At 31.0% G+C, this 25,141-nt stretch overlaps 1 protein-coding gene across 1 annotated transcript in view; it reads left to right on the top strand.

The window, feature by feature from the left end:
• Positions 1-2,008: 2,008 nt before the first annotated feature.
• LOC111639298 (histone-lysine N-methyltransferase, H3 lysine-79 specific-like) overlaps positions 2,009-25,141 on the top strand; it is a gene marked incomplete at its 3' end in the record, with an annotated part of 92,899 nt that continues 69,766 nt past the window's right edge. The window contains exons 1-2 of the mRNA XM_023385146.1: positions 2,009-2,420; positions 2,501-2,541. Coding sequence (XP_023240914.1) covers positions 2,346-2,420; positions 2,501-2,541 — 116 coding nt within the window. The remainder of the gene's footprint in view (positions 2,421-2,500; positions 2,542-25,141) is intronic.

Genomic DNA, 25,141 nt, shown 5'->3' on the forward strand with positions numbered 1-25,141 from the left:
TAAAATTTTATAAGTTTAAAATGAAATACACACGTAAAAATTTTATAAAATTTTAACATAAAATAGAAAGGTAAAAATTCAAGAAAATATATCCGATCTGACGACGACGATGATGATTGTATTGATGATAAATGCATTGATTAAGCATATTTTAATATTAAAACATATTTGTCATTTTTTTTAAAAAAAAGTTAAAATGTAAAAATGTAAAAATTATTAAATTATTAAAAGTTAAAATGTGTATGTAAAAATTATTTATAAATTCGTATTTGTTTAATTAATAATTAAAACCAATGAAATAAAAATAATAAAATATGATTTTTCTTTCTTCCTTCAAGATGGCGCAACAAAAAAAATTATAAACATTTTATTTAATGCCAATAAACGCGTATTCGCTAAAAAAAATTCAGATATAAAAATTAATATTAAATAATTGTTTGCAATTTTAGCGAATGTAAATTAATCTTTTGAAATACTTTTTTAAAAATATTTTAATAATATAAAAATAAAACCCAGACATGATTTTTCTTTACACCCCCCAGATGGCGCAAGTACGTTAAAAAAAGTAAAAAAAAAAAAATGCAATTTTTATAGACAGGCGTTATAAGGTAAATGTCTACCTCCCCCTTTCGTCTGGAAAGTTTTGTTTGGTGATTTCTGTCTGCTCTCCTCTCTCTTTGCAGATATCGTCTAGCCAAAAATGTTGTTTAAAATATTTTTAAGTGTATAAAAATAAATTTTTTTAACAATCAAAACTGTCTAGAACTGTACGGAAAAAAAAACCATAAAATAATTCTAATTTAAAATACTGTTTATACAAATGAAAGACGGGTCATTGAACTTAAACTTTTTTCTTTTAGTTTTTTAAATGCTGAATAGGGGCAGAATTCTGCAATATTTTTAAAAAGGAACGAGTGTAAAATGGATATTTTATATTTGGCGCCTTTCCGAGTTCGTTGGTTTGCTGTTTTAAAAGCTTGAACAGTCTGTACGTTTGTCTGTCTGCTGCTAGAGAAAGTAATGTTGAAGAAGCGATGAATTTCTATAAATGCCAGCTGTACTTTTTAAATTTATTAATGAGACTTGCAAACGATTAATCGAAGTAAACCAGACGGATGGGATTTATGTGCATAATACTTTGAATTGTTTATTCTTGAACGAGGTCGTCTGCGAGTTGTATCATTCGGCGTGATCAATCGTTAAACGAATCGATTTCTTCGATACGACGTTTACGTGTATCAAAACAGGCGAAAAATTATATTCCCATATCACGACCAAACACAGGAAATGGTAGGATGTTGACGACCTTTGTTTACCGAACGTCTACACAACTTTATTATTCATAAACTAATTTTCTATACTCTAGATTTATATTATAAACTTTTCGATTTTTAAAGCATAAAATTTAATTTAAAAATCTGAAAAAAATTTTTTTTGCGTGTTGTTAACTTTCGATAGTCACGTGAAGCAGTTTAATGGCGTTAGAAAAAGTGCCAAAAAAAACCCCCGAAATAAAAAATTCTGTCGTCAGATGGAGACACTAATTCGTAAATTCAAAAAGCGTCACAAACAGTTTAAAGTTTATTTTAAAAATAAATTAAAATTGTGAGTTTTATAACACGATGATTAATTAATATAAATTTAATTTAATTAATACATTTTTAAAAATTTATATAAAATTTTCATTGTTTATTACTCTAAAAGTTCCGCCCTTGTTTAAAATGAATGTAAAAATTCCTAATGAAAGCAATACCGGATGCGATACGAAATTCTTACTTTCGATTAGTCATAAAATATGTGACGTAAGTTTAATTTTAATTTTTTTTTCTTATATCGCTTCCTTAGAAAATTCAAATTGTACGTGGAAACGACCAATGAATGAAAATATCACTGCGGGAATTATTTCCTTTTTTTATTTTTTATTTTATTATTTTTTTTACCTGAAGTCCTTTCTTCTGATCGCTTACTTCCGGTGCACGTGACCAAGGTGAGTCTTTCATTGTCTGGCACGGCGCGCCAGAGTTAGTTGGCCTCTACGTTCGTTCCGTTAACGAATCAATTTATTAAGAAACTATCGAATATATTAGTAAACGCGATCGGTAAAGAGAATCTTTCTCGTTCGAAATAGTAAAAATTTTTGTTTTAAATGCCACCACCAGCTTGACCGCTACGACCAATCAGATTGTTGATGGTGCGTCACGTGACATCTCCCATCTCCGTCCTCTGCTGTGCTGGATGTATGCGACAGGGGCAAGGTTTGTGTGGCGTCCATTCGGTGGTAAAATGAAGAACGTCTAATTGCCACAGTGGTAGCGGTGTCGTGGGAGTCTGTCCTAGAGTGGACGATGGCACTGGAATTAAGACTTCATAGCCCTTCGGGGCGCGAACCAGCAGTGTATCAATGGCCGTTGTCGGCATCGGTAAGTCAACGTCACTTTCAATGGATATGTTCTTATGTGGGGAATTAGCCCTTTTATAATGCATCTATCCGTTCTCGTAGGACAAACACGACGGGGCTATCGAAATCGTCGATACTATCAGGTGAGTTTCCTTCATTTTTTCTATCCTCGTTTTTCGTGTCCGAAAGTTGCGCGCACATTTTTTTTAATGAGCTTTTGGTTTTGGATTAGGGTGCACGCGCGTACAAACACAGGCACATACAAGCATACACATACATTTATATATATATATATACATACATACGCATACACACATACTCGCTCACTCACTCACTCAGTTCGCGCCCCACTGCTCCAGCTCCAGAAACACACTTGTCTGGATCGATTCTAATGTTAGTTTGGAAGCCATGGTCAGCTGGTTCGAGATGGATATTTAATCCACTTGGCGCTTCTTAGATTATAATTTTTTAAAAATTCATAGCGAAAAAAATCTATATATGTTTATATACAAATATATATCGCCGCCTCGATTTTTACATGGCCCGAATCGCTCTGTAAGAAAATCAGAAAAAAAATGTATTGTAAATTTCTGAATTTTTTTTTATTAATTAAATTGATTAAAAGACGCGAATTCGTTGTAAATGCAATTGATTAATCTATATTGGAATTTCTAGATAAATTTTTTATATATAATTTTCGTTTGCAACTTCCCCTTCCTGTCTTTGCTATTGTTTGATGTTTGTTACGTCAAAGATGGCGGTGCAGTGACGTCATATGACGTAACGACAGAACATCGAGTTTACTTTGCGTGATTTGGTTTTGCGAAAGTCTTATGAATGAATTCCCTTCTTCCTTTATTATTATTATTTTTTTTAATTGTATTTTTAAATACGGAATTTTTAGCAATTTTTTGTAATTTTTGAGATTTTAGTTTCATCAATCGGGGGTCGTTGATCTATTTTTTCAATGGTCGAAAGTTCGTTGAAGATGCTCCTTAACAGAAAAGGTCTGAGAAGATGAAGATAAAGATTTAAACATTTACCAATTTATGTTGTTCTCTATGAAATGTTCATTAGTTACAGTAATTTCTTTTATATGTTAAAAATGGTCGGATTTTTGTTGAAAGTGCAAACGTACATGGTACAGAAAAAATAAATAAATGCACTTCCTAGGCTAATTTTATCCAAAGTGTCATCGGCATCATCATTACACACACATTGTGTGTATATATATTAAAGATGATTTAAGTTTAATTTTAAAGTCTGTTTTTACTCAAGAAAGGGGGTAATATTTTGAAAATTGGAGTGCCAATCACGTTTATCGATTTTTCTCGTTTGATCTCTCATACAAAATTAAATTGGAAAATCCGGATTATACAAATACTCGAAGAATTTAAAAACGAAAGGGGGAAAAATTGTATAGGTTAATGGAACAAGTTATGTCAAGGACTGGGAATTTGTGGGATTTTCCAGGATTTCATAGGGAAGGATGCATATTTCCTTACGTTTTTTCTTTCATTTTTTTTTAAATTTTCGTCAGCTGTTTCCGCAAAGGTTTGTTTGGGTTTTTGCCAAGACTTGTTATTTATATATTTACTTGGACCGTTTCTATATATATAACAAGTGTTTATTTACTGGGTTTAAAAAGAAGAAAAAATCAGGGACGTTCCTTTCGGAGATTCACCTGGCCGTTTCAATTTTCATACTTCCAGTTTATCGCATTCTTTACGAAAAAAATGCGATTGCAAATGCATTTAAATGCTTCACACGTCATATTTTTGTCTATAAAAACTTCACGAAATCCTCTATCACACCGTTGACATTGGAAAGTTATGAATGAAGGACTTTCCCCTTCCAAGGTCTTTGAACACAACCCCGTATGCCCCGTTCGGAAAGGCTATAAACCTGCTTTGTTAAAGAATGTCTGGTGGTGGTTTTTCTCTCCTCGCATTTTTTAAATCATCTTCATAACCTAAAAAACAAAAGCGAGCGTGAATTTTGATACACATCTCCGTTTCTATCGAAACAAATTTGAAGAATAAAATAAGAATGGGGCCAAGGTTTGTACTTGGTGTAACATTTTTTCCTTCCTCATTTTTTTCTCGTGTGTATGTGTGTGTGTACGTGTGACTTGACTTAATTCGATCGCCGCTCATCATCATTATTATCATCAGCAGCAGCAGCACTCGATTTGATAGAATTTTAATTAATTATTTTTTCCGCCTCCAAAAAACCTCTAAAATGTATTTTCAAACCGAATTTTTTTTGGATTTTCTGTGTGTGTGGTGTAGACGATATTGAATTAGATATTATTTAACAGTTTGAAAACATTGAGGGTGGTCAACCGCCGATACAATCTAAACGCGTAAACGTTCTTAGCGGAAGAGTAAATAACGTTTATACTAAATATAATCGGTGCAGGAAGTATAGTCGATCACGTGTCGTATTTGCCTTGCTTACATCTCTGGCGCCAGTACGCATCAACGACTCAACACCAATCAATACCAAATACCGTACACTCTACTAAACGCAAAGTGGATATTTAAAACTGGGTTTTCGTTATCGTCTCCTCCCTCCTTAGGTCTGTCTGCCCGTCTCTAACTGTTAAGAACGGAAGAATTCGGTTAAAGAAATGTAGAAGAAAAAAAAACAAAAATAGACAAGTAGCAACACGTCTTGGCTCGCCTTTTCTTTACTGTTACACGACTGAGTCAGCCAATTTCGTTTATTTCAAGCGATGCAACGATTGTGACTAACGAGTAATCTTTACGAATGACGTCCGGAATATTCATCTCCTTGTCGGGTTCGATAGCTAATGACGTCATGGTAGTAGAGAGAAAGATCTGACGTCAGTGATGACGTCGTGCAGGTTTCCAGCTGATTCCACCACCGCTGGCAATAAATGTCGAGGTTTAAATGCGAAAATGTCTGTTTGCTCGTTTCCATAAATAGCCATCGCTTATTATACCGATAATTTGGCTTTTCGAATTTCGATGGAGTGTGGGCGACGTCGAACGCTTGACGACGCCATTCGGGAATTTGGGTTATTTTTTATTTTTATTTTAGTAATTTAAAGTACTGTATGTATTAATTCGCAGTTTGAGTCGAGAAACGACAAAAGCGGATCCTACGTGATTGTATGGCGGATATTATAATTAAAGGGTTTTTACCAAAGCACTCTTCGCTTCTCTGCGCGTCACTAATTCGTCTGAGTGACGTCACGCTCACGCCTGGGCGAGAGAGTAATTTCGAATGTCGTGGCCCTCTAGTTGGCAACTATTAAAAGGCCACCGACCACCCTTCCTGTTCGATTCGGGTTCGAATTTGTCATTCTTTTAAATAATTTTTTTTTTATTTCCAGTTCAGATTTATGAAATTAAAAACAAAAGGCGATGATACGTAATGAATTGTTTATACAAACACATGTTATAAATCAATACACATTCGAACACTTATCACATTCTCTAATATGTCAGTTTGACATATTGGAAATCGATGGACGACAAGTTTCTTTGCAATACTCTTTAAGTTTTCAAATTTATGAATGATTAGGAAACAATTAATTTGTATTCGATTTAAATTTTTAAATATGATTTTTCAGGTTTGCAAAAAAAAGTATTAATATTTTCCTTTTGTAATTTTGTAATAAATCCGTTATCTCTTCCTGGTGTCATTGAACATGGATGGTCCCATCCGTAGAATTATTTATTGTTAAACTACCACACCCCTTCGAAAGGTTAATCGATAATGTTCGAAAAACGTCATTAGGAAAGTCTACGCGTACGTTTTTTTTCTCTTCTCGGAGTTTTTTTTCTGGCATTTGACCTTATTAACGGGGTTATATTGTATAAACCTTAAAAATATTGTATCGAAGGTCATTTGACTGCACGGAAGTAATGCCGATAAGACTGTCTGTATATACAATAAATCACGTGTGAGAGTCGATAGGAAAGGAGGAATTTGTTTTTGTGTATAAAAAAGTACTGTGTGAAGTTGTGTTATGTTAACTGAATTCTGTTTTTACTCTTAAATGAAGAGCAGTTTTACTGTTACGACTCGAAGAGAAAAGCCGGATTTTTATGTTTAAATAGCATGGCGAGTAACATTATAAGGATTGCCTTGTGTGTGTCGGTTGCAATGTAAACAGTATACGAGACACCTTAACCGTGTAAACGCGTTTGTAAAGAAGCCTGCAAGTACGTTATCGTCTTAAAAAGAAGGAACTAAAGATGGCGATAGCTGTGTGAAGGAGTCGCAAAGTGTTGCTAATTAAATAAAATTGCAAATGATTAATCCAAAGAGGTAGCCGATAAACTGTGTATTTTCGTTCGGAAGCAGCGATGTTTTAAATGTTACAGTGCCGTCTAAAATAACCCTTGACGACGTTCTACGACATTGGCGTATGTACACAGACCCCTCCCGACGTAAACCGACTCTACACTGACTATCGGAATGGACTCGGTCGTGTTGCCTAGGGTGACGCATCCTCGCACACATGGATATTGTAGTCTTTGCACTTAAACGATTGCGATTCCGTCTAGAATAATGTAATAATTTTAGAAAATTCCACACGATTAATATTAATCCGTTATTACTTTATTAAAAAGAAGAATATTTTCGTTCGCTTTCCCTTAACTACGTCACGTATTACGATTACGTATAAACGAGGGGAAAATTCGGTAATAGAAAAGCAGATGTCACCGAAAAATAATAATAATTACTAAAATTAGACAATATATATATATATAAGGGACTAATTTAAATTTTCAGCATGATATAACATCTGCCGGAAGTGTTTAAAGTATTTTGAATATTCTTCCTACACGTCGTTCTGAAAAAATAATAATAATACAGTAATATCATTTTTTAGAGATTATCGATAAACGAAAATGATTAAATTAAATTTTGTTTTTCGATATTTTATTCCTGTTGTTTTTATCGTGCCGTATTTTAAACCTCGCCCGTGATATCACGTTGTTTGGTTGTTTAAGTGAAAGATCAATTTATTTATTTCTTTTTATATTCTACTTTAAAAAATAATAAAGAAGAATATTCGTATTATTTTAATAAATTGAAATTTAATCTTTTAGATAAATAATAATATCGCATTTCCTGCATTATACACATAACTAAATATATTGTAGTTCAAGGACGTTGTACCGTTTGATAATTTTCTTGTAATTGCTTTAAAAATAGATCGTGGATTGTTGTGTGTGCATTAAAAAAAAAGTCTTTTCTTTACTTCATTAAAATCGAAATCAATATAACGGCGAAGCGTGTCACGTGACCGGGGCACCCGTCGATCCTCTCCGATCACGTGACCGGGTCGAATGGGGAGGAAAAAATAAACGAAAAGTCGAAAGTATCGCTAACGGCTTTTTGAATATTCTTTAAGAATTTAAGTACGTTCGTTAATTTAGGCGACATCTCACGAATCGTACCGGCGTGTATTTTTTAAGTTCGTCACGTGATTGCACGCCACGCTTTCCTGAACGACACGTGAATGGCCATCCGCTTTTTCGACCTACAAATTCTTTACAGAGGTGTCTAGTCGTTTATATCTATTTTATATGCTGCGAAAGGTCTAAATATAGGACTATTAATCAGTACTTTGAATACGTTATCGTTAATAAGCTGCGACTGTCACGTGATTCGCTATCACGCTACTTCATTTTCAACACCGTTACGAGCACACTCCAGAAATCTCATTAAGATTTTATTGATATATAAATATATATAGGGAAATAAGTCGGTAGCCACGAAGATTTCGCATCTCGAATCTTGGTTAATTTTTCAAAGTACGAGGGGCCCAAATTAAAACGAGTGACGTGTCCAAAATGCCGAAACGCCATTTTGACTATTCATGAATGTTTTCCGATATAAATCGTATCGTTTGCAGAAACGGCAGGTGTTCGTTAGCAGCTGCCCTCCTTATTTTCAAAAAAGAAGTACAAACAAAGAATCTCTGCATAAACTTAATTGCACCGGACGTGACGGTTGCCTTAGGTAATGAAAACGGAAACTGTTTTCCTGTCTCACGCCGAGTGGTCCATAAAATCTCCCCGATAATCATATACTCATCGCTTTATCTTCCCGCCAATAATCTCATGCAATAAGGATATTTTACACGTATCACGTGCCCATTCACCTATAAAGTTTTTCCCGCCATTTTCGTTTAACTTCTGCAGTGTGTTTAATTAGAGCCGACCGGGTTAAAAACACGATTTAACACGTAATTAATTCACGTGGCTTGTCTTCCCCATTCTGTGATCGTGCGATTCATCGCTGGAGTAGTGTTTTAGTTTTTGCCAAATTCCTAATCTCTTTCATTCTTTGGCATACTGATGGCTATGGACTTAGGCATTAATGACTCATCGAATTGGCATAATTTTAATTATAATATTTACTAAGGAGAACCTGATGTTTAACGTCTCCTTTTTTGGTTTTCCCAGTCGTTTACTTTATGGCACACGAGAAAATTGCTTGTTTGTAGGTAACAAAACACACCTTTATTTCGAGGACAGAAGACGCTATACACCTTTGTTGGGGGTGGTAAAATTGTAAAAGACTTTTCTTTTTGTTCTTAAATCATTTACCTTTTAAGCGATCGCCTTCTAAACGCCTACTAACAGCCAGGTGCGATCCCTTTTCCTACACGCGATTGCTAACGCGACAGTCACATATTGTATACGGTGTTCCGACGTCAAACGTAACTGACCGCTGCACGGATTTGGTGACAAATCTATCACCGTGTTTCTCAGTCGTTTGGCACGAATGCCATTCGATGTGGTACAGCTGTCGGTTTTGTATAGATACCCGTTTCTTGATTTTTCCCACGGTTTTTACATATTGAATATACGCTCTATTTTTATAATATTCGTGTATTAAAAAATAAATGGCTGGAAATAAATCTTAATGAATGAATCAAACGTTGGCTCAAAGAAACCACGATCCAGTATTTTGGATCAACATCACCGTTTTAGTGTATTTGAAATGTTACTGAAAGACGTGGGATCAAATTCCACAGCACCAAAACAGCTTTTGTCTCAATATTTACTTTCTTTGGGTATACTAAATATGCACGCGGTTCATTCACAAAGGCTTATGCTATGCTTTGGGCATTACTACTATATTAATTCTAGATTTAAAATTAGAAAATTTTAAATCAATATAATAATATAATATAGTAATACAAGCAGGAAAATTATGCCGTTGTTTCCAATTTACTGACCGTCGCTAAAAATTTTATGCGATATTCGTGTCTAGTACCATTATAACGCTTACTCCGAGACCGTGTTGAGGTTAATCTCTGCGGGAGAATTAAGAAAGTTAAACTATTACGTCCCCCGATCGCCCTTTGGAGAAGAGGGTTCAGTTTCCTTCAAGGTAAAAAGATCCCGCTTCCAGATAGAATATTCTGATATACGTGATGGTACTTTAACGCTCGCTTTCGTTTGATGATAGAAAGGAACCGAAAGGCAATACACGTGGGTTAAAGCAAGTACGTTCACTTTCAATCATCGCCTTAGGTTTAAAGATTATTAGATTACAAAAATGATAAACTAGGTATAAACACAGAGTTTAATGGAGATATTCTAAACATTTATATTAAAAGTTCACTACAAACTTATAGTCGTGAGTAGTTTCGAATTACGCTAAACAAACGATTGAATAATGTTTGCGTAGAAGATACAAGAAAATTTCGCGTTGTTTACGGACTGTGATCCTTCAATGGGGATCACTGGACAAAGCAATGTCCGGTGTGACGAATAAAAGCCGAAGAACCGATGTCGAATGAGGGAGAAGTGGGGAGAAAAGAGAGAAAGGAAAAAAAAAAAGAAAGAAATACTAGACAGGTTAGTGCGGGCATGACAACAACCCCCCTACCCGTTAAGTGGTCTGCCTTGAAAATTCTTCCCCCATTCTTGTGTTCCAGACGCTGCAGCTGGTCTTTCACCCCCGTCAGTTCCCCCACCACCGCTTGTATGCCAATATAATTTCATGGTCGTCTTTAGTCGAAGGGGGAAAAGGTCTTTCAACTCAGAGCGACGCTCGCAGGTTCTCACTAAAACCGGACGTCATTAGCTTCTTGTGTTAGGGATTGTCGTCCGCTCTTTAAAGTGCTGATGAATCGTATACGGCATTTATATCGCCACTTTCGTGATTTTAATGCGCAGAAATATAATTATTGATATACAAAATTCTTTAATCAGTTTGATACTCTTTGCTTGAGAGTAATTACCTTCTTACCGTCCATGATTTAGCATTATTCAATTATGCGTTCCCCCTTTTTTTTGCTTCGCGGTTGTTTGCATTTTTTTACATTCTTTAAAGTCATTTTCACTTCGTCTGCATAAAAAGTCATTGATAATGAAAGTTTACAAGTTTTCGCACCATATTTATTGAAATCTCGCACGGTTTCGATTTTTTTTTTTTTTTTACATTGTAATTGTAGTAGTTTTTGTTCTAGCCATCATCGCTTTTAAAAAAGCCAGATTATACGTTATTTTTGAAAATCGCGCGATTTGATTCTTCCGCTCTGGAATTTAAAAGGTAAAATGACTCAACATTTCTTGCTTTAAATTTAATTTGCCATGAATATATATTCGAGGAATGTATTACGCTATGTCATCTTGCCAAGAATGTATTATTTTTCTTTTCAGCACACGAAAAATGCAATCCAGGATGCTTTTTTTTTTAATGGACATTAAAGTATCACCATACCATTATCTCCTCTGGGTTACTATTCTATTTAAGTTTCTAATGCCGAAAAAAAAATCCTAATAAAACTAGAACTGCCGTGAAACACCTGTCGATTCTTTAACAAGATCTATTGTTTGATTCAGTTTTTAAAATATATTTGATTAATATAAATATTTGTTACCAAATTTTTAAAGAGCTCTTAACAAAGAAGCGCTTCAATAAAATGCCCATTAGAAGTCACAAAATTGATTGTAACGTTTCTAAAGCTTTTGTTCTTCGTAAACCCCGAAGAAGCTTAAATTGTTGTCGAGCGAAAACGTTTGTTGCCTTATTAGAATTATAATTAATTATTGAATTAACATTTCTTATGTGGGGAATTAGCCCTTTTATAATGCATCTATCCGTTCTCGTAGGACAAACACGACGGGGCTATCGAAATCGTCGATACTATCAGGTGAGTTTCCTTCATTTTTTCTATCCTCGTTTTTCGTGTCCGAAAGTTGCGCGCACATTTTTTTTAANTTAAAATATATTTGATTAATATAAATATTTGTTACCAAATTTTTAAAGAGCTCTTAACAAAGAAGCGCTTCAATAAAATGCCCATTAGAAGTCACAAAATTGATTGTAACGTTTCTAAAGCTTTTGTTCCTCGTAAACCCCGAAGAAGCTTAAATTGTTGTCGAGCGAAAACGTTTGTTGCCTTATTAGAATTATAATTAATAATTGTAGTAACATCTGCGTAGAAGTATTTTCTAAAAATGCAATTAGAATTCTTGAGGAATTGGTCAGTTTCGGGCTTTAAAAAATCCCCAAAGCTATTTATTACAGAGTATTTCGCACAGTTTTTTTTCTAAAGAAATCTATCACCGTAACAGTAAATTCGTGTCTATTATCGGTTTTTTCATTATTGAAAATTATTATTATATTTTTTCGTCTACTCTCTGACGCTCCTATGCCCTTAAGACAATTAAAATACACTTATTTTTGTAACTGTAGCGACATGCCCTCTTGCAAAGAACATATTATAACTGCATGAAAATGTTATTAATATAATAACATACGTATTTTAATTATTCTAAATCCGTTTTATGATATTTATATTCCCACATTAACATGTTGAACCGAGGTTCTTAACCGTCCCGGATTCTCCTGGACAGCTAGGAATAGAATTCTACCCGGATACTTTACGGTACCACAAAAATGCTCCGTTATTTTAGTTGGTTTATATTTTATTAGTTGCATTTTTATATTATTACTTGTAGTTTATTTTTTTTAAAAAGTAATTATTATGTTTAGTATTATTTTTGCCTCGAAAACGTTCCGCGATAACACACAGATTAGTTTCGTATTGCACAAAAGTACCGCCCCATCTTTAAAAATAGAATTTTATTCCGCTACTTTAACGCCATCTGTTTGTGTTATTGTTATTTAAGTCTGAGGGTCTCTCTATTTTTTTTTCACCTTGTGAGTATTAAAAATTATTTCGAACGTTTCCTGTAACTGGACACATTCTAATTTTTCCTAGAATAATAATAATATACATAAAAGATTATTTGTTTGGCAAACGTTACTTGAAATATTTGCAATTCGTAACGACCATTAACAGATGTCTGTATTTGATGTTTATGATGTAAACAATAATAATAATTTTTGCAAAATAAATTGCATTTGAAACGAATTCCATTTTAAAAATAAAATTAATGTCAGAAGTGTTTAAAATATTTTATACAAATTAAAAAACTTTTCTGTTTATTCGTCGAATAAAGTTTTAAAAAAAGTTTAATTAAATATCAATAGATGGCGCTATTATACATATAACATTTTAACATGGGAAGTTTTATTTGAAAATTTGAAAAGTTTCAATACATAAATGTATTGATTTGATTTTTTTAGCTTTAATGTTAGTTTTTCTTTGAATCTATTTAGTGTTCATGTTCATTTATGAAAGATTGTGGTTCTATGTTAATTTATATAATTCATCTTATTTATATACAAACTGGAATATGAGATGAGGGATAAGAAGTATGATTAATTTCTTAACTGTTTGAGTAACATGATGCTTTTAAGCATTCTAAGAAATTTAACCCTTCAATAAGACATACTGCTTTGTTGTTTTACGGTAGCAGATTCTGTGCGTCAAGTGGTGCAGAGATGCTAGAATGAGGATTCATTCCACTCAGTTCTGATTCAGTTGAATATTGAATGGTCTTGATTGAATCTGTGGTTTTTCTGTTTACAGTAAATTTAATTTGTAACCTCTGTTCTTACAAAGAGTATTTGTATTAGAATTTTAATTCATAAGCCTTCCTTTATGATTTCAGATTGCTTTTCCTGTTTTGATAACTAAACATTTGTCATGTCCATATTTAAAAAAATAATAAACATAAAAAATTTTTAAAAATTTTAGATTTTGTAACCTGAAATAATAATGCATTTAATTGTCAATTCTTTCATATAAATTATTTTTAAAGTACAGAATTGTGAGTGTATATAACTATATAATTTAATGGGTTGTTTTTCATATTTATCATGACATGTTTTTTAGTATTATAATTGGAAGATATATTATATTAAATGCTTTGAAATATAGTATTCTTAAAATTGAAATTTTATTATGTAATTTTCAATTATTACATTAATTATCTCCTCGACCATACAAATTAGCAAAACTTGATATTGAGGAAGATAATTGAAACAAATTGTTTTATTCAAAAAACAGAAGTAAGAGGAAAGAACTCTAGTTTTGTTATTTGTATATTCTAATCTAGTGGTGCCCAAACTTTTCAATTAGCACACCAAATTACACACAAGTTGCAGGTATGTGGGCCACAAATATATTGTGCATTCTATATATTGCTATATTAAAATTATGCCTATTTCTGTCATTTATAAGTGATATGTCAAATATGTTTGCAGGCTGGATTTAGCTCAGAGGCCATAGTTTAGACACCACTGTTCTAAGTAAAACATTGAAAATTTCTGATATATTTTTAAATGCATATTCTTTGGAAATTTTTTAAATTTTATGTACAATTTTAAGTACCAATTTCTCTGTGTTTTGCTCCTGTTACCCATCTTGTTCCATGATGACTTTAAGTTAATCAAAAATGTTTTCAGAAATCAAAAATTATTACATTTAGAAGTTTTGTCTAGACACAAATATATTTCATAAAATATTGTATTAAAGAAGTAATTATTATTGGCATTTCTGAAAGTTCCTGCTTCCATATGTAAAGCTGTTTATGCAATACAGATGTTTAGCACTTTTTGTTTTGAATACATAAATAATAATTTTATTAAGACAATTTTGTGTTTAATAAAAATAAAAAACAGAAGAAATATTTATTAAGACATTTACATAATTAAATTATTTAAATGAAGACTGGAATTTAAATAAATAAAAGAAAAAGTAATTAAAAAAAACACCCTTTCACAAACATTTTCGAACTTTAGAGATAGTTCTTCGGGTAAAGAAATTCTGTTGGAATGCTTCGAAAAATGGAACATGGAAAAAGTAATTAAACAGTAATAATAATAATAATAATAATGATGTTATAATAACTTTCAATCAATTTGTTATAATTCTTCTAGAAAGATAGGCAGATATACTAATGAAATAAGAAAATAAATTATAAGATATTCAAAAATCAATTTTTGAAAATAAATTATTGATAAATGGAAAAAACAAATAATGAAGGAAGAACTATTTCTATATGCCTTTGTAACTATATATAATTGAAAGAAAGACAAGGTTATTAGAGATATAAAAACTTGTTAAAAATGATTATAAGATATGTCTAACGTTCAGTGTAACAGGCACTCTAGTTTTGATAACAGCTGTTTTGTCTTCTTTTGACTCATAAATCTGAATGCAGTTACAGCTGGTTGGTATCAGATTCAGTTCAAAATGTTTCTAATAGGCATAACACAAAAAATTTTTAGGTTAATTAAATATGTAATGTACATACTAGTATACCGTATATATAACTAATGTTTTAATTAAAAGTATGTTGTGAAAAGAATATCTAATATAATAATTAGTTTCATAATAAAAAACTTTCTTAGAACAAAGGCTAATATACTATGCCTGTTTTGGATTCAGATGAATGTTTAATTGGGATATGTCAAAGAAAGGCATTCAATTTGCTTTTTTTCTTTATTTTTTAAGCATTATGATTCTTTCTTTCTTGTAATTAATGTTATGCAATTTGACCAAAACACTTTAATTGATGCATAAAATTAAAATAGATTTACTTAAACATTTTTACAAAAACTACAAAATTATATGTTCTTGAGTCGCAAAATTAATTTTTTTACAGTATATGTTTATAATATATAGTATATACTGGTATATATAGGTGTGTAATAATATATACGGTATGTATGTATGTATGTATATATAAAATTATATTTAAGAAAGAGAGATTTAAGAAATATAACTTAAGCAATGTGTGTGGTAGCAGCTTGAAGAAAATTAAAACATAATTTAGAAAAAAAAAATATATATATATATAAATTTTCTTTTAAGTTTTAAATGTATGTAAGTTTTATAACTTTTATTATATAGCTTTCTTTTGAAAATGTTTTTTTTTTTTTTTCCATATATTTTTCCCCGTTTTTAATTTTCTTCAAGCCGCTGTCACACTGCTTATGGTATACAGGTTCCCCCTTCGAGTCACTGGTTCAAAGATTACTGCAGATAACCAGTTTTTCATGCACTTTCTTGTTGTATCCAAGTTTTGAAATTAATGTTCATTCGTTGGCCAAGGATTTTTTTAAAAGTTATTTTAGCATATGCTTCTGTATATTTATATACTATATATATAGTAGATGTACAGTACATAATAGATAATGATGATCTTAATTTTGCTTTATTTATTAAATAAAAGAACATATTTTTTTATTCAAAATTGTACAGTTAATATTAGAATTGTTATTGTTTATTAAATAACAAGCCATAATAGATTACATAAACCTTTATATGAGTTAGTTATCTGTTGAAACAACTTTGTAGTTTGATTGAGAAAGTGGTTAACTCTTTACAAGGTCAACCAGTATGTCAGTGCCCTCAGTAGGTATTATGTTTTTTTGTTTTTTTTTTTATCTATATATAAACATGCTATGTTTTTCAATTATTTAATTGTTTAAAAGCTGTTATGTTTACAAATTATGAAGACAATAACACTAATTTATGATAAAATCTCAAAATTTTGAATTACTTGTGTATAAAATCATTAAAATTTTTATAGTTGTTTTTAGATTATTATCAGCATCAATAATTTTTGGAATATTCCTTTTAAGATTAATTTTAAGTTTTTTTTTTGTTTTGGTAGAAATTGTGATATAAAGGTTAGTAATAAATTAATTTTGGTAAGTTTACAAGCAAAACTATCTTAAATCTAATAATTTAATGAAAATTTAATCTGATTTATAATAGGAAAGTTTTGTTTGTACATGATAAAATCTTTTTTAGTCTGAGGATTAAAGACAATAGAAAAATAAACGCAAATGAAAAAATTCTTGGAATTTTAATGTTTTATTTTAAATTTCAAGTATAGGCTAACTGAAATGGTTTTCAAAATTGGGCTAAAGTTTGAATTTTTCTGACAGTAAATTGATATCAAATAGTTGCTGAAATAATTATTATTAATGTTGCTCTTTTTTCAATTTTACTTCTTTATTATTTAAATTTTGATAAATAATAATAATAATAATTGTTGATAAATAATCAGAAATCTCCAAAACTCTAATCCAAACATAAATTATAGGAAAATTATGCTTTATTAGAATGAAATTTTAAATATTTAAAACTTAAACTGTGCTTTTGATCTTATTGGCCCCATCTTGAGGGTACAGTGTTGTTCTTTGAGAAGTAATTAAGCCTCTAAGGGTAAATTAGATATCCAAAAACACATTTGGTTTGTAAATATTTAAAAGTTCAATTGAATAATATGATTGTTTTTCTTGTAATTTGATAAATAATTAAAAATAATAAAACTTTTGTAAACTTTTGCATTTAACACTTTTTTTATTTATTAACTTTTACTTTAAAATTTTACAGAAAATCTATTTTATTGTTTAAAAATTGAATTACTTTTTCAGATAATTTACTGGAATTAAATTAAATTATCATCAAATAAATTTTATTTTTATATTTTTTAATTGTGCATAAAATAGTTGCATGATGCTAACATAGTAGATTTAAATTTCTGAATTATGATTTAATAGTATTATTATTATTAATATAGAGCAATTTATAAAAATTAAATTTATTATGCAGTAAAAGAAACAATGTATTTTTAGTACTAGTAGTTAAAAATATTGATGTTATTGTTACAAATAAATATTGGACATCTAAAAAGTTTATTCACCTTTATAAAGTGTCAGAAAATGAAAGGTGGTTTTAGATTATGCAATATATTTCTTTGGTTAGATTTAAAAAGTTTTTTGGCTTGAGGCATGACTTGGATATTTATGGTATTTTAATTAATATTCAACACTTAATATATTGCAAAATTATAAAGTTTAATGATTTTGTTATGACATTATAGATACATATATGCTATGTTTCTATATTTTTTAAGATAAACTACTACATCCTGAATATTTTCTTTTTCTTTTTTTGCTTTATCTACAAAATTCAATTTTGCTCTATATCATTATCATTTACCACTTTCAATTTTATTTTATATTTTCTTAAGAATCTCAGAAAAAATTATTTAAGAAAATTGGAAATGTTCCAATGCCTTTGGCACAATTATAAACTATAAATCAGTAAATAAAAACTACTAAAAGTACATACCAATTCATTATTCAACTTGGCTCTCCCTCCATAAGAACATATGAAAAGAAAATATAATCCTCTTGAAAAACAGCATCAATGGCTTCAATATCTCTAGAAATTATCTTGAGCAAAATTTATTTTCTAGTAGCTATATTGCATTTTGAAAATCTTTTCATGACATTTTTTAGTTCATATAATAAAGATATTTAACTGTTTTCAATCTTTTTCCTTACAGATTACAGATAGATAGTTCTGTAATAATCTGCCATTCTATAAATATAGAATATGTATTATGTTTCTATTATTCTGTTTATAACTAAAGATAATTTAGATTTGTTTATGGACTGAATGCATACATAGTGCAGATTGCCTATTTTAATCATTTTAAAGAAAGAACTGAGAATTAATCTTTTTTGAAAGAAATTTAAAAAAGTAAATGATAATACTGTATTTTCAGAGCTTTTCTTTATATTTACTTCAGGTAGGCCTATTGCTTTTAAATTTTCTGTTTTTGGTTCATACTTGACCCAAAGTATCTGCAACAAGGATCTTTTTAATTTTGAGAGACCTGATCTGTTTAAGTTTTAAAGCACCAAATGTTAAAAACTGTAATAAAATAGTGTTAAAAAGTGCATTATACTTTTTAAAGTTTTTTTTGTCAAATTTTATTATTTTTCTTTTTTTAAATATACTAAGATGGATTTCCAATTTGTGGGGTTCTGCTAATAAAATTGGGTTTCATAATAAAATCTGTTGAGTCTAGTGATGTATGAATGTGCCATTGCAGATTTGGGACATTAGGTATAATTGTTCTAGTCTCAGATATAGTTCTATTATGACATTCTATACACATACTAGAGTTATTTATAGCTTTAACAGTGGGAACTGATTTATTGGTAAAGGAATAAACTGAAATCACGATAAAATGTTTGAGTAGGTAATGAAAATCATCAAAACGATAAAACTTAAAGCTAGAAAATCTATGCACCCACTGTCATTTTCTATCTATAACTGCATATTAACTCTTGAAGTTTTCTAATTTTTTAAGAAGATTTTTTAAAAAATTGATTTTTTTAAAAAGAAGTATAAAAATCTGTACCATAAGTAAATATATATATTTGTTACTTATGCACCCAGTTGTGAAGTAAAGAATAGCTAGAAAATCATTAAAAAAAGCTTAAAGTGTATCCAATGTATAAATAATAATACAATCATTAAATATGTATTTAATTTGTTGATATTGCAGTTTGAGACTATTGAATCTAATGATGAGCATCACATCAGATGTCTGGTGGTATATACTTTGATACTAGTGATGGGGCGCTCGTGTTAGACAATTGTTGCCAAAGGCTTCCCATCATCTGTAGTGTTAGAGTTTTGCACTGCACTCGTTTTGTAATACTTTAAGTATTTTTCATATAAAAAAATATGGTGGGAATTATATAAATTTATAATGATTTAAGTATTGTGTATACCTCAAATTAAAATATCATGGAATGAGGAGTTTTGAAGAAAAATGTAACAAGTATGTCAAATGTTTCTAGTGACAAGGAGACCTTAAAAGGTACAAGATGCAAATCCAGCACTAGTGCTATTTAAAATATTGAAAGAAATGAATTTTAATCCTTCACATTAATTACCAGTTTGAATTAAGTAACAATAATTGCTTTCCATTATGAATCAGTTTTTTTTTTCTTTTTGCATTTTCAATAAATTGTTTTTGGCATTCTACTTGCTGTTTTATCTATAATCATTAAAAATTGTCAGGGTTCCAGCATTTTTTACTAAGGCAAAAAGACTTCCATTACAAAAATAAGTTTAAAACCATTGTACTAAGAAAAACAATAAAATAAATAAATTATACCAAATGATTTTGAGAATCCTATAAATGTGACTTGGCCAAATGATCCTGCTGGTTTCCATGAGAAGACCTGTTTTTAATATACAATCAGGTTCTAAAGGTGAAATTTAGACATTTTGAAAAAAAAACTTTATTGATAAGTAATGATGATTACAGTTCAGTCTTGTAGCTAATCACAATCAATACTAGTCATATGTTGCTACCTTTGCTGAAAACTTTCAATCTTGTGAGCAAAGAATGGCTGGGGGGTTTTTTTTTTTTTTGAAGAAAATCTCAAATGTTGTTCTCACATGGATATTGAACTCAACGGGTCATTGAACTGCATATTAGCAATATGGTTCTACATGGCACAAAATAGATGGTAATTGGTGCCATGTCTGGTTTGAGGTGGATGAAGCAGAACTTTGCAGCCCAGACTGGCCAGCTTCTGATCATCTTTGTTCTATGTGCTGGCACATTGTCATGGTGGTATTGGTTCTTTGTCAATTTTTGGAGTGAATGGGAACATTCAAGTTGTTGTATTAATTCTCTGGTGTCAACCATGCATTCTATCAGTTGTAGGAGAATGTCATTATCAATGATGGAATCACTGCCTCGATAGGATTTGTCTTGAAGCAAGAAATCTTCATCCCTGGATTTCTTGAATTAAATGTATTCTGTTGACTGTGTTCTTGTTGAATGCCTAGGGGGTGAGATCTTGAGATTTCATTGCATTGTGACCACTTTTGAAGCATATACTGTATATTCCATTGAAAATTTCATATAGTCAAACATTGCTGATGTGTCTATTTCCAATGAAATATGTGATGAAATGCCCCATGGTTACTATACTTATATACCGCAGTGAACATTTTAGAACATTTTTTCCAGTTGTTTCTAGAAAAAATTGAAATGTGTAAATTTCACCTTTACAACCTGATATATATAAAATAAATAAGCTTTTACATTATTTACACAATAAATAAAATAGTAATTTAAGTATAATTAAAGAAATATGATCATTATTTTTTATACTGAATTATTTTAAATTCCCAAACAATATGCTTTGAAAGATGTGGATACAAATTAAAAATTTTGCATTATAATTTATTACATTGCATGCTAAAATTAATAATAATCAATGAGTATTAATAAACACAATTAATTGGTAAGTGATAATATTAGTACTGTAATACTAATTAAAATGAGTCATTTAAACCAATATGTAAACATCATCAGATGATTTTTATAGTTTTTTGCTAATGTAATATGTTTATTTAAGACATAGTGGGCCAAGGTTGAACCAAAACAGAGTCAAAAAATGTTACCAGACAAAAAGTCATTGCTTATAAAACTACTTTCTTTATAGAAATGTACAGTAATTAGTACATTTCTACAAACAAATATTAGTACTGTTTTATTTATTATTTAGCTTACTGTATATGGTTTTAATGTTATTCAATATTAATTAACAATAAGGATGAAATTTTATAAAAAACTTAAGTATATTTTAAAAAATTATTTGTTCACAATGCTGATAAAACTTTTAGCTATTAATATTTTATGATTTTAGTTTCATTTAAATAATTTTTATAAGATTCCTAAACACAAAAATTCACACCTAAATTCTAACTCCAGCAGTAATTGAACAAAAATTTTAATGTTCAAACATTTTTGGGCGTCTTTTAGAGGCCCTTTTCAGGAATGTATGAAACACACAAAAACAGTTCTATTATTTGAAAACTTTTAACCATTGAATACAGCTGTGTTCCAAATATTTAAATGACGTACAGTACCATGCAATATAAAATAATTATGTTTACAACATAAAAATTAATTATTTTTAAATAAAGCTATAAATAAATGATTATTATAGTGTAAAAATTNTGCTAAATCCGCATTCTGTAAATAAATGATTATTATAGTGTAAAAATTAGCACAATGTAAACAATGTGGAAATTGTTTTCTTTTAGAAAGCAGAAAGATGAAAAAATAATACACATACAATTATTGTTGTGCTTTGTGGCAATGTAAATAATACTTCCACGATTGTGGAACTGGAATATAATTGGAGTTAATGCAGTTTCCCTTCATGGTTATGAGCATAAGTCGTGTCAGTTGAAGGCCCTATTCAAATGAGTAGCTTCATCCCAACCTGGGGAAACCCTGGGTTTGGTAGCATACTGGGCTAGAGCAATACTATACTTTTGCTTGGACACACATCATATTTGTGGTTCTGTACTCTAGCCTCAAGGGATCTGTATGTTATCCAATGATTGAAATGTTCGTCATGCAATGGGATGCGGTACATCCCTGGCACTTTGTTGTCATCGGACTTGTCTTTAGCATTAGATAAAAGTCAGAGAATATTCTGTTTTCTCTTATATGTTAAGCGCACGTTCAACTCCTTAGCGATTTTACTATAAATTTGTTGAAGGGACTGTTTGTAAGATAAAGCCACCCGATTGTGCTGTGCAACATTAACCCATGTGTTGGTGGTAGTTATCATAGATTGCTGGTTGGCAGCAAGCCTGTCTGGTGGTACCCATGTGCCAATGCTATATGTTTGACACATTTCAGTTCGCTGTAGATATTGGAAGTATCAGAGCAGTGGGAATAAGCCCTTGAGACTAGGGCCTGAAAAGCTGATACTTTAAAAGGCCAAGGGTCTGCTGAGTTAGCAGGTATGAAGAGATGACTGTATGTTGGTTTGCAGTAAATGGTCATGGTTATATTTTTATTTTCCGTACTAATCTTGACATTTAAGTAGTTAACTTCTATGCGACTTTCCTGATCTAACTTTAGTGTTAGGTCATAGGCGTTGTTGTTAAAAGCTTCTAACACTTCCTCTATATAAGGTTTGGTTTTTCATATAATCAAAATATCATCCACATACCACATGTAGCTAAGTATATTGGATTGTAAGCTTAGTAAGACCTTTTCTTCTAATTTTCGTAAGACGAGTCCTCACAGATCCCCCAGGATTCGGCTACCCATTGGTATGCCCCTTTTTTGGATGTACATTTGACCATCAAAGTAAAAAAAGGAAGAATAATAGATGTGTGAATATTTGGGAATGGAATCTCTGGCTGTCAGGTGTAGTAGTGAGAAAGAAATCTCTTAGTGCACAAAAACAGTTCCAAACAAATGGAAGGGAACATTTCTCCAAAATCAAATACAGTAAGATATTCGTTCCCATTTAAATTTAAATAATGGAGTTTGGCGAGTAGTGCGTTGGAATCGGACACAGTAAAGCCGTATGCATCAAGATGATTTTGTAACAAGTGATGGATATGTTTCTCTAACAGGAAGGTGGGAGATCTGGCTTTATTGATCACAGGTCTTAATTTTTGCCTGGGTTTATGTGTTTTGGCAAATGCAAAAAGGCAGGAGGTGTCAGGGGAGCTAACTACTGAATGTTGAAGGCCTAAGATTGCGGCAAGGCCAGTGCATGTGAATCTACCGACACTACAGTCGACCCCCCTATAAGATAGAGATACGTTCCATTCTCTAGGAATCCGCTTTCTTACGAATCCTTCCAATCACAACCCGACACGTATCAAGTTTACGGACTACGGCTGTTTGAAAGATTTTCTTCCATAAAATTAATCGATTCTAGACTAATCCGACTCAACATTTCCAAAATACGTATATATTTTTTGGGAATAATCCGTATAAACTACGCTATAAACAAAAAATTGTAGGATTACTTACCGAGTGTCACCATTCGACATTGCCATTGCTCAACATTGTTTTCGTCGCGGAACAGCTCAGCAAAGAGCGGCCGATTTCTAACAACTTATTTTTCTGTGAAAACTTCGTAGAACTTCGGAGACATCATTAATATAAATAATTTTAATCGCCGTTGAATAAGAAATGTTTCTTTCACAAGAAATGTATAAAATTACAGTACTGTATTAGACTTACGGTACCTAATTTACATACTGACAGACGATAGTTAGCGTAAAAATCTCCGTAGCGTGGCGCCACGCTAGACGGCGGAAATTATATATTTAATTATAACAAAGTTACAATAAGTTAATATATAATTATATATACAGTACCTAATTTATATATAATTAATATATAATTATATGTACAGTACCTAATTTATATATAATTTATATAATACTGTCCAGACGATAGAAATCTCTCCGTAGCGTGGCGCTACGGACGGCGGGAAAGTAGTTCGGCTTCCCGATGACGTTTGAAGTGTTTATAGGGAACTTTTACTATTTTTTACGGATACCGGTAGCAATTTTTTCGTAGTTTTATAGGAATCGTAACTATAGGGACCGTAATTATAGGGGGGTCGACTGTACTTTGTAGCTTTGTTGTGTAGGAGGTCTCAGCGGGATGACATTGAGTGTCAACTATATATTGGTGTAATGTACTGACATAGGTTGCCCTTAGCATGACGACGATTGCCTTGCTCTTATCTGATTTGATCATTGTGATGATAATAGATTGGAGCCACTTCTTACTGCGTTTGACGTAACTCCAGAATTTATATACATCAGGTTCAGGCTTGTAACTTTCAGTTGCCATCAGCATCTTCCATCGAAGATAGTCCTTGCGTGTATCTAGAAATTCATTATTTTCTCTGGATAGTAATTTCTCCATGCTGGGAATTAAGGAAAACAGATTCCAGTGCAGCTGATTGAGGCACAAACATAGGACCAAATTCGAATGCCTTACAGAAGTATTATGGAGATGTGTTGTCCTAACATGTTATAATGTTATTGAACTGAGATTTAGGATGCAGCTTTTGCATTTTTAATATCCAATTGAGCTTTTTTTCATATTTACATTGCAAGTTACTGCATTAACTCCAGTTATATTCCGGTTCCACAGTCATGGAAGTATTATTTACATTGCCACAAAGCACAACAATAATTGTATGTGTAATTATTTTTTCATCTTTCTGCTTTCTAAAAGAAAAGAATTTCCACATCGTTTACATTGCGCTAATTTTTTACAATGCTATAATAATAATTTATTTATAGCTTTATCTAAAAATAATTAATTTTTATGCTGTAAACGTAATGATTTTTATATGGTACATTTGTATGGTACATTGTTTAAATATTTAAAAATTTGGAACACAGCTGCATTCGATGGTTAGAAGTTTTCAAATGGTAGAACTGTTTTTGTGTGTTGTGTGTTTCATACATTCCTGAAGAGGGCCTCTAAAAGACAGCAGAAAACATTTGAACATTAAAATTTTTGTTCAATTACTGCTGGAATTAGCATTTAGGTGTGAATTTTTATGTTTACTATATATAGTTTCAGTTCACATGTGCTAGTTTTTGTCTGATATAAGATTTCTTTTATTTTAATTAAAATTTTAAAATTTTTTTAGCTTCAATTAACTGAGGATGATAATTTTTAATTAAAAAGATATCGTTGTCAA

Source organism: Centruroides sculpturatus, unplaced genomic scaffold, assembly GCF_000671375.1.
Source record: "Centruroides sculpturatus isolate CEXI.00-Female unplaced genomic scaffold, Cexi_2.0 scaffold1269, whole genome shotgun sequence".
In the NCBI taxonomy this organism is placed as follows: domain Eukaryota; kingdom Metazoa; phylum Arthropoda; class Arachnida; order Scorpiones; family Buthidae; genus Centruroides; species Centruroides sculpturatus.